This window comes from Myxozyma melibiosi, assembly GCF_037950935.1.
Source record: "Myxozyma melibiosi strain Phaff 52-87 chromosome Unknown BZA70scaffold_1, whole genome shotgun sequence".
In the NCBI taxonomy this organism is placed as follows: Eukaryota; Fungi; Ascomycota; class Lipomycetes; order Lipomycetales; family Lipomycetaceae; genus Myxozyma; species Myxozyma melibiosi.
The window spans coordinates 1,342,520-1,352,329 of record NW_027042915.1 but is presented as its reverse complement, the minus strand read 5'-3'; the positions used below and the strand labels follow the sequence as shown (position 1 = coordinate 1,352,329).

Here is a 9,810-nt window from a genome sequence, read left to right as displayed (position 1 = left end):
TAAAAGGCATGCCCAACACCATTAAAATTAAAACACAGTCAAGAAAATTAGAATGCAAGCAAGAGAAAAAAAAATAGAGAAAAAATGATAAAAATAATGATAACAAGAAAAAAACGTTTAAACGTTCTCCTCTGATCCGATCAATGCATACTCTCCAGTGGGGTTAGATTTGCCAGCAGTCTTGCGCACGCCACCGCAGATTGCACTCCAGAACCGGACAGGCCAACTCCGTCGCTGGCTAACGGCGCGGTCGAGACGGCCTTCGTCGGTGGCCCACCGGGGACGTTTCCAGCGCTTGAGAGCGAGTGACGAGGTCACGACCGAGACTGAACTCAGAGCCATCGCGGCGCCGGCGGCCATGGGTGGTAAGCTCCAGCCGAAGGGGAGGAAGACGCCCATGGCGAAGGGGATCATGATGACGTTGTAGACAGAGGCCCAGACCAGGTTTGCTTTGATGCGGTTGAAGATTGTTCGGCAGAGCGAGAGCGCGACAGCAGTGTCGATCAAAAGAGTGTCTGGTCGCATGAGGACAATGTCGGCCGCCTCGATCGCGACATCGGTACCGGTCGCCATGGCAAGTCCGACGTGGGCGGTAGCGAGCGCGGGGGAGTCGTTGATACCGTCGCCCACCATTGCAATCACAGCTTTCGGGTTCTGCATCTGCATGGTCTTGATGATCGACTGCTTCTCGGAAGGAGTCACGCCGGCCCAGACCTGCGAGTCGGGAATACCGATTTCCCGGGCAACGCGAAGCGCAGGAGCGCGCTGGTCACCGGTGATCATAGCAACCTCGACGTTAAGCTTTTGCAAGGCGAGGATCGTTGCACGAGCGTCCGGTCGGATGATGTCGTTGAGAGAAAGGTTTCCGGCATACTGGCCGTCGATGCCAACAAAGATGGCAGTAGAGGTCGTAGAGGAAGCCTCGCGCTCGACGTAATCCGGGATCTCGATGCGGCTGTCGTTCATAAACTGCAGGTTTCCGACGGCAACGTTGTAGCCTTCCTTGTCGACCTTGACAGCGCCACGGATGCCGCGGCCCATGACAGCCTCAAAGTCAACAGACTCGCTCTCGATGCTATCCTTGTCCTCGTCTGCGTCTTCTCCGTTGACGTTGTCGAGCATGACGTTGGCCTCGGCAACGATGGCTTTGCCGATAGGGTGCTCGGAGCCGCGCTCGACGGCGCGAACCAGGCGCCACCACAGTTCTTGCTTGGCCTCGGAGGCGTCCCAGGTCATGGTCTTCTTGTGAGAGATGACAGACATCTTGCCGATAGTGAGGGTTCCAGTCTTGTCAAAGACCATGCGAGTGACGTGCGTGGCCTGCTCGAGGACAGCGCCGCCTTTGATGAGAATACCGTTCTGGGCACCGATACCGGTTCCGACCATGACGGCGGTAGGAGTGGAGAGACCAAGCGCGCAAGGGCAGGCGACGACGATGACTGAAATGCAGAGTTTGAGACAGACAAAGAATTTTCCCTCGGGGCTTTCGAAAACAACAGGGGGATGCTTGAGCGAGTGCGAGAGAACCATCCAGAGAGCAAAAGTGAAGACGGCGAGGCCGATGACGACGGGGACAAACTTTCCGGCAATGATGTCGGCGAAACGCTGGATAGGGGCACGCGTGGTCTGCGCGTCCTGCACGAGGTTGACGATCTGCGAAAGCTGCGTGTCCTTGCCGGCACGGGTGACGCGGAAGTCGAGACGACCGACACCGTTGATGGTACCGCCGATGATGGCAGCGCCGACCGCCTTCTCGACCGGCATGGGCTCGCCGGTGACGAGGGACTCGTCCATGTAGGAGGAGCCAGCGACGACGACACCGTCAGCAGGAGCCTTGGCGCCGGGGCGGAGGATGACGATGTCGTTGACCTGGATGAGCTCGGATGCGATCTCACGCTCGGCCGGGTTGGTGGCGATGTTCTTTGGGTCAGAATAGATGGTGGCCATAGGCGGCGTGAGCGAGATCAGACGGGAGAGGGCGGCGGAGGTCTGACCCTTTGCGCGGTTCTCGAGGTACTTTCCGTAGGTGATGAAGGCGACGATCATGGCCGCGGTTTCGAAGACGGTGTTTGGCGGGTCTGGGTTTGCGTCCATGATGGAGTCGATCATGACGACGCAGGAGTAGGCAAAGGCGGTGGAGGTGGAGAGGGCGACGAGGACGTCCATGGTGGGGGAGCCATGCTTGAGGGATCTGTAGGCGGAGACGTAGAAACGACGGCCGATGTAGAACTGGGTGGGGATGGTGAGGGTGAGGGAGATGAGCTCGCGGAGGTGGAGGCCGGGGACGAGGAAGGTCCAGGTGCCAAAGTCGCATTTGGGGATGGCCATGGGGAGGACCATGTTGATAAACATGATTGGCACGGCGAGGGAGATTGCGCGAGCTGCGGCGGAGCGCCACATTCTGATGTCTTTGACGCGGGCGAGGGACTCGAGCTGGGTGGAGTTTGAGGTCATGTCTGTGAGGATGGCGTCGAAGCCGGTGTCTGAGACGGCGTCGATGATGTCGCGGATGCCAATCTGGGAGGGTATGTAGGTGACCTTTGCTTCCTCTGTGGCGAGGGCGACGAGGGCCTCGGTGACGCCGGGGAGGGAGTTGAGGGTGGATTCGACGGAGTTTGTGCAGTTTGAGCAGGTCATGCCGTAGATTTTGATGAAGACGGTGTCGGGGAGGTTTGATTTGTCTTGGGATTCGGACATGGAGGAGGAGGAGGAGGCGGGCTCGACTTGGGTGGAGGAGAGTATCTGAGCGTCGAAGCCGCAGTCCTCGATGCTGGGGAGAGTGTTAGATAGAGAAGATGATGAGAATGACAAGATGACGACAAGATGACGACAAGAAGAAGAGAAGAAGAAGAAGAAGAAGAAGAGAAAAAGAAGAAGAATAACAGAACAATAAGAAAAACATACGCTTCTCGGACGGCCTCGCTGGAGACGGAGTCCTCGTCGTGGACGACCTGGGCACGCTCGGTTATGAGGGAGACGGCGACGGAGTCTACGCCTTCGACAGACTGGACTGCGTTTGTGATTGCGGAGGTGCAGGCACCGCAGGTCATGCCCTGTACGGCAAAGACTGTCGATAGGGGCATAGTTGAGGAGGAGAGGTGATGATGGTAGGGATGTGAAGAAGAGGAGGAAGAGGAAGAGGAGGAAGAGGCGACAACAGAAATTGTGTCTGGTCCGGGTCCGGGCTGGCGAGATAATCTGACAAGCCACAGTGGCTGGGTGAGTTGTGGCGTAAGTGTGCAAACATGTGTGCATCCGGCTGACAAATATGCTCATCCTTCTTCACTATTGTGGTCTGTTTGTGTGTTGATGCAGAGCAATAAAGCAATAAGAATACACAAACTACTTTGCTATTCTACTTCCAGCTACTCTTCGTCCGCCCGCATCGATAGCACCTTCAACCACCGGTTGGGGCAGCGCACGCAGACACAACATCGTATGCGTATTTCTCGTGTTCGTGTTTGGCTGTCGGCTATTCCGGCGAGAACTGAGAAGAACATGGACCAGCTCGCGAGTATTGTCTGTTTGTGGAAATGGTAGATGGTGAGTAGTTGTAGTGTGTATATGATTGTATTAACTGAGTGTATTAGTGTTATTGCTGTGATTATTACTGTTTGTTTGTTTGTTTACTGCTACTGCTACTGCTACTGCTACTGTTTATCTCCACCGGATCCATTCTCCCTCAGCCACTCCGATGACTACTCGCTCTTGGCTCTTCTGCTCTGATCCTTTCTTGCTCTTCTTCTCTTCACTCCTATTCTCTTATCTGTTGATAGTTGACAATCTCTTGATATCTCTGATTGTGCTATATACACTGCACTCATAATGCCTATTTACAATCCATCCCTATATCCACCCAACACTGTAATTTCAACACTGCAATATCATCGCTATGTAATATCAACCTAACGCAACTTCCCCTTCAACTCTCCCTTAAACGAAAACCGCTTTCTTGTCGGCACAAACTCCCCCAGCTTATACCCAACCATCTCCTCCGTCACCGTCACCGACAAATACTCCAGGCCGTTGTGCACCTGGAACGTGAGCCCGACAAAGCTCGGGAGAATCATGCAACTCCGCGCTGTCGTCTGGATCGGCGTGTTGTTCTTCTTTGCTGCTGCGATTGGTAGTGGGGCGAGATATGGTGCTGTTCATATCGTTAGTTTCTTCTTTCTTTTCTGTAGTTCAGTCCATCTTTGCTCATATAATGATGCTAAAACACTGCAAACACGGGATTCTCACGCTTCCATATCGACCGCTTCATCTGCACCGACGACACCCGCATCTGCGCAATTAACGTTGGCCGCATATTCTTCTCTCTGTTTCTTCCTTTTTACTACCAGCTGTGCTCGTGTGCCCGCAGTACAGTGTCAAGATCTCAACACAGGTTCACGACAATAAAAGAGAAAAAACCTACGCGACCGACGACCACTCCCGTCTGCGCCCTAACCCTCCATCCTCCCCAGAGATCTTCGATACGCCGCTACTCCATCTCGACCTGCATCTCCACAATCACACACCAATGGACAGTCATCCATTATATGCGCTGCTGCCGCTGGTCAACTCGCCCGCTGCAGCAGCAGACTTTGTTGTTCGCGCGACCTCGGCGCCGGATCTCTTCTCGTTCGCATACCTCGTCCACCACCCGTCGCTCACGCAGCATCTCCCGCCGCCAGCCTCCTCCCTCCTGCGCATCTTCGCCAGCGGCACATGGGCAGACTACAAGGCCCTGACTGATGCGCCTTCTCTCTCAGACGCGCAGGCAACAAAGCTCAAGCAACTCACGCTCGTCTCGATGGCCTCCGCAGCGCACAAGATCCCCTACGCGACACTGTACTCGTCGCTCGATCTCGCCGACTCGCGCGCGCTCGCGTCCCTCGTCGTCTCCTGCGTGTACTCGAACCTGCTCTCGGCCACACTCGACACGCGCGCGCAGATCGTCAGCGTCAGCGCCGTGCGCGCGGGTCGCGATGTGGTTGATAAGCGCGGCGTCGAGCAGCTCAAGACCGTGATTGATACATGGAGCGAGCGGTGTCGGGCCACGATTGAGGAACTTGCGCTCGAGGCGCGGAAAGCGCGCGAGGCGAGTATCAAGCAGAGCAAGGACGTGCGGGAGTATAACCGCGTCGTCGACCAGATCAATGCACAGATTCAGTCTCAGTCTGGTCGGACGGGCAAGGGCGGAAGTGGGCATGGGCATGGACATGGACAACAGAATTGGAACGGGAACGGTTCTGAGGAGGTGGATGGAGAACCAATGGACTTGGATGCCACCAGTCCACTGAGCGATTCAAGTTTGAACAAGAAACGCAAGTGAGTAGCTGTCTCTGTCTCTCCACATCTATTCACAGTCACTAATTAATCTCAAATTCTACAGACAAAGAACAGTCTCATAGCGATTACACCACATCATAGCATAGATATTAATACGCTGCATTATAATATACTATCTAGAATCACCAACCCTCTTCTAAAATTACACATGTCCGACCATTAAACATAACTAAAACAACATCACTTGCAAATTACCAAACACAACCACCACTAACTTCGACGCAAATCATCGCTCAGCACAAAGCCTCCAAAGCGCAGCACGCGCACAGAGCAGCGCAGCATCCCATCATGCAGTCGTCGTTGTTATTCTGCGGTCGCTGCTGCTGCACGTACACCGTCGTCGGGGCCTGCTGCTGCGGATAGCCCTGTTGTGGGTAGCCCTGCTGCGGATATCCCTGCTGCGGATATCCCTGCTGCGGGTAGCCCTGCTGCGGGTAGTATCCTCCCTGCTGCGGGTAGTTGTTGTACGCGGGCTGAGGCTGCTGGGGGTAGTTGCTGAACCCGCGATCGGACTGCTGGTTCGGAGGAGGCCCCGGGGGCGGAGCGTAGTTCTGGTTCTGGTACTGTCGGTGGTTAGCAACACTCTAAGCATCTACTACACAGCATCACTAAACACATACACCCTTGTGGTATTCGGCGGCAGACATCGTTATCGGTTTCGAGCACTAATTCAGGCGGTGGAGAGACAAGCAATCAGCCGAAGCAGGGTCGCCAGCCAAATATGAACTGCGGAAGGCAACTTGACGGAGTCGTGCGGCGCAGTAGCTGCTCAGCCTCTTGCACTGCCTCATCTCTTACATCATCCTTCTCGAGAACTTTCCTCGACTCTCCTCTACAATGAGAGATTTCTTGCTCTGCTACTAACTACTACTCTGTAGAGTGCATTAATTGCGTAGCTATCGTAGTTGACGTCATGAGCTCGGCTGTTGACCTTGCTGCTGCTGACCGCCACGACCACGGCCTCGTCGTCCCGGTCCTCCTCTGGCTCGGGGTGCTCCATTCGGCCCTGGTCCTGATCCTGATGCTGGTCCTGCTCCTGCTCCTGCTCCTGCTCCTGATCCTGATCCTGATCCTCCCTCAGCCGTAGTCTTCCCCCCGCGTCCCCCTCTCCTCCGAGGCGCGCGGCCAGACGTACTTCCTTCCGCTCGCCCCGTCTCCGTCGACGCGGCACTTCCCGCTGACGACGCCTGTCCGGTGACCGCGTCCGCGCCCGCGCCCGCCGCAGAACCACCACCACTCGTCTCCCCGGCCTGTCCCTCATCTCCCTCGCGCTTTCCTTTTCTCTTGCGTTCTTTCCCGCGCCCTCCCGCGCCCGTCTCTGTAGCTGCTGTAGCTGCTGCCGTACTTCCCCCCGCGCCTTCTTCCTCCCGTTCCCGCTTCTCCTTCCGCCGTTCCCGGCGCGCTCTCGTTCGCTCGTTACTCTGCCCGTCTTTCGCTTTCTCTTTTCCCTTCTCTGTCTCTTTCTCTTTCTCCTTCATCTTCTCCTTCTCCTTCCGCTTCTTCCTTCGACTGCTGCCGCTGCTACTGCTCTCGCCAGCGCCGCTCCCAGATCCACCCGCCGCGTCCACCGCCTTCTTCTTCTTCTTCCCTGACTTTTGCTTGATCTTTCGCAGATACTCAATCAGCGGCGTAGTCGTCTCTCCGTTCTCCTTCGTCATCACCACCGCGTCCGGGTTCGCCGCTCCTGGTACGGGGATCTGCGCCGGCGCCGAGGCAGCGCTTTGCTCTGCCTTCAGCGACTCTTGGAACGCTATAAATTCCGGATCTAGTAAAATGTTAGACCTTCTCCATCATCACAGCAGTATAAAACGCATTACCTGACTCAATCGTTCCCTGTCGTGGATCAGCCTTTGTCTTTGTCTTTGGGATCTTGTCGTACGGCGCGAATTCCACCTGGATCACGCTCTCGTTGCCCGCGCTGTCCTTGACCTGTTTCCCGTTCAGCGCCTTGCTGAACGCAATCAATCCGTCGACAGACTTGAGCTTTGCGTATGCGCGCGAGAGAGTCGGCGGCGTCGATTTACTAATAAATCAGCGTCTATACTCGTCGTCAACAGTAATTAATATCGCGCATACCTTTTATGTACCTTCCCCGGTACGTAGTATCCCCACTCGACGCTCTCTGGATCTATCAGTCCCGCTGTAAGAGCATTATACTCCGCCTCTGTAAACAAAGGCGGCAACCGCCGGACCACAAACTTCGTCTTCACCGTATCCTGCTGCCGCGACGACTCTCGTTTCCTGTCTCTCTGCTTATTCCGTCGTTTCTGCTCCGACAGCGCGCGTTGATCTCCACCTTGCTGCTGCTCCACCCTCTCCTCGCCCGGCTGCTCTTGAACAGCGGGCTTCTTCCCTTTCCGCGAGTCGCGAGACCGACGAGACTGCTGTCGCGACTGGACCTGCGCCGACGACGCCGACGCCGACGACGGTCCTGCTACCGGCTCTGATTCCTGCCGCGGCGGTCGCGCGATGATAACTCGCTTTCCAGACATTTATGCAAAATATCTTTTTCTTTCCCACTCTCGTCAATGTATCCCGCTCATCTGCCTCCAGCAATCAGGATCTCTCGACGAACCCAGAGCGAAACGAAAGACCAGGCTCGATGATGTAATATCGCCTCGATGCAACAAAACGACGGGTTTTGTGTCCTGCGACTCTGAACGCTGGGCGGCTGCGGGCACAGAAGCCGTTCGTTACTTGCTCTTCCTGACTACTTGATAGTTGTAGAGATATCCGGCAATAGCTTGTTTATTGTCATATTCTAGGCTTGAATCTATCTCTGCTCGTGCGTTTGTCTACTTTGTTGGTTTGAGGGAGTCCCTACCCGTCTTGTTTTCGCCTCTGACTCTGTGGTAATAGTGCCCTACCTTGTCTTGCTACCACGGACTTGCCCACGCGTGCGCCCTGGTCAACTCCCCACGCTTCTTTTCGCCCCTCGCTCTGATATCCGAGTTGTGCGCTAGTGCATTCTGCTGTTTTTGTTTATAGTCCTACGCAGGTTCAACAAGTCTCAAAAGAAAAGAAAAACGGTCAACGATGGCTCGAGGTCCTGATGAGTGGTTGGAAATCACAAAAAAATGCCAGTATCTGCCGGAGAATGAGATGAAGCAGCTGTGTGAGATGGTCAAGGAGCTGCTGATGGAAGGTACGTGCAATCGCCTGTTGCTGTCTGCGGTCGTCTATCGCGGCTTGAAGTGGAGATGAGCTGTGTTCTAACGCATCGCCTTGTTACAGAGTCGAACGTGCAGCCTGTCAGCACACCGGTAACTGTTTGTGGGTATGTATTTCCTGCCATCGTTTCGGCCTATTACGTATTGACTGATTTGCTAACATATTCGTCAACAGTGGTATGTCTCGCTATCTCCAACCCCCTGTCTCTCTTTCCGAATAACGACAACCCGAAGTACTAATCATGCCGGCGCAGATATCCACGGACAGTTTCACGACCTTCTCGAACTGTTTAGAGTAGGCGGTGGAATGCCCGACAATGTCAATTACGTTTTCCTGGTGAGACGATCTATAGCGATTGCTTGTGTTTGGTGGCTGGGGTGCTGATTATCGTTTGTTTAGGGCGACTTTGTTGATAGAGGATATTTCAGCTTGGAGACATTCACATTATTGATGTGCTTGAAGGCAAAGTATGTACTACTTCCACTCTCTTCTACTTTATATGCTAACAGCACATCGCAGATACCCACAGCGATTGACGCTGGTCAGAGGCAACCACGAGTCCCGACAGATCACCCAAGTCTACGGCTTCTACGAAGAATGCCACAACAAGTACGGCGGCGCCAGCGTCTGGCAGTACTGCTGCCAAGTCTTTGACTTTCTCGCACTCGCGGCCGTGATTGACGGCCGCGTGCTCTGCGTGCACGGCGGCTTGTCGCCCGAGATCAGGACGCTCGACCAGATCCGCGTCGTGGCGCGCGCGCAGGAGATTCCCCAGGAAGGCGCGTTTTGCGATCTCGTGTGGTCGGATCCTGATGATGTTGATACGTGGGGAGTATCGCCGCGTGGAGCTGGATGGATCTTTGGCGCGAAGGTGGCAGCTGAGGTGAGCATTACTAATATCTACTTTGTTTGAAGATGATGTATCTAACTATCATTCAGTTCAACCACGTCAACGGTCTACAACTCGTCGCGCGCGCTCACCAGCTCGTGCAGGAAGGCTTCAAATACCATTTCGAACAAAAGAGCGTCGTCACAGTCTGGTCCGCGCCAAACTACTGCTACCGCTGCGGCAACGTCGCGAGTATCATGCGCCTCACCGACGACGATCTCAAGCCCGAGTTTGTCATCTTCAACGCCGTCAACGACGATACACGGCTCATGCCGCAGCGGAATCAGCGGTCAGAGTATTTCCTGTAGTTGTTCTAGTCATGTTTAAGTAAATTTATGGTTTTCTCTTTGTTATTTCTGCCTTCTCCCTCTTGATGTCACTACGGGTTCTCAACGTTCCATCTGCCTCTCTGCTTC

General features: G+C 54.8%; 6 protein-coding genes across 6 annotated transcripts; 2 read left to right on the top strand and 4 right to left on the bottom strand.

Moving 5' to 3' along the window:
* Positions 1-65: 65 nt before the first annotated feature.
* Positions 66-3,180, bottom strand: BZA70DRAFT_271657 (E1-E2 ATPase-domain-containing protein). Its single transcript, XM_064911521.1, has 2 exons — positions 2,905-3,180; positions 66-2,770 (listed from the first exon to the last, which is right to left on the bottom strand). The coding sequence occupies exons 1-2, from the start codon at positions 3,081-3,083 to the stop codon at positions 118-120; spliced, it is 2,832 nt and encodes a 943-aa protein (XP_064770605.1). The 5' UTR covers positions 3,084-3,180; the 3' UTR covers positions 66-117.
* A 542-nt stretch (positions 3,181-3,722) lies between these two features.
* On the bottom strand, positions 3,723-4,415 carry BZA70DRAFT_18709 (uncharacterized protein). The gene is made up of 2 exons (XM_064909995.1): positions 4,243-4,415; positions 3,723-4,147 (listed from the first exon to the last, which is right to left on the bottom strand). The coding sequence occupies exons 1-2, from the start codon at positions 4,307-4,309 to the stop codon at positions 3,906-3,908; spliced, it is 309 nt and encodes a 102-aa protein (XP_064770604.1). The 5' UTR covers positions 4,310-4,415; the 3' UTR covers positions 3,723-3,905.
* On the top strand, positions 4,411-5,508 carry BZA70DRAFT_18622 (uncharacterized protein). Its single transcript, XM_064909988.1, has 2 exons — positions 4,411-5,313; positions 5,378-5,508. Exons 1-2 carry the CDS (start codon positions 4,523-4,525, stop codon positions 5,394-5,396), a joined length of 810 nt encoding a protein of 269 aa, XP_064770603.1. The 5' UTR covers positions 4,411-4,522; the 3' UTR covers positions 5,397-5,508.
* Positions 5,430-6,106, bottom strand: BZA70DRAFT_271651 (uncharacterized protein). Its single transcript, XM_064911520.1, has 2 exons — positions 5,955-6,106; positions 5,430-5,891 (listed from the first exon to the last, which is right to left on the bottom strand). The coding sequence occupies exons 1-2, from the start codon at positions 5,979-5,981 to the stop codon at positions 5,568-5,570; spliced, it is 351 nt and encodes a 116-aa protein (XP_064770602.1). The 5' UTR covers positions 5,982-6,106; the 3' UTR covers positions 5,430-5,567.
* Positions 6,107-6,201: 95 nt separating this feature from the next.
* Positions 6,202-8,095, bottom strand: BZA70DRAFT_18753 (Smg-4/UPF3 family-domain-containing protein). The gene is made up of 3 exons (XM_064910002.1): positions 7,411-8,095; positions 7,152-7,357; positions 6,202-7,099 (listed from the first exon to the last, which is right to left on the bottom strand). Exons 1-3 carry the CDS (start codon positions 7,824-7,826, stop codon positions 6,246-6,248), a joined length of 1,476 nt encoding a protein of 491 aa, XP_064770601.1. The 5' UTR covers positions 7,827-8,095; the 3' UTR covers positions 6,202-6,245.
* Positions 8,096-8,370: 275 nt separating this feature from the next.
* BZA70DRAFT_286921 (Metallo-dependent phosphatase-like protein) lies at positions 8,371-9,702 on the top strand (the record flags this gene model as incomplete). Its single annotated transcript, XM_064913909.1, has 6 exons — positions 8,371-8,479; positions 8,569-8,603; positions 8,680-8,841; positions 8,905-8,972; positions 9,025-9,388; positions 9,445-9,702. The coding sequence occupies 6 exons, from the start codon at positions 8,371-8,373 to the stop codon at positions 9,700-9,702; spliced, it is 996 nt and encodes a 331-aa protein (XP_064770600.1).
* Between the last annotated feature and the right edge of the window lie 108 nt (positions 9,703-9,810).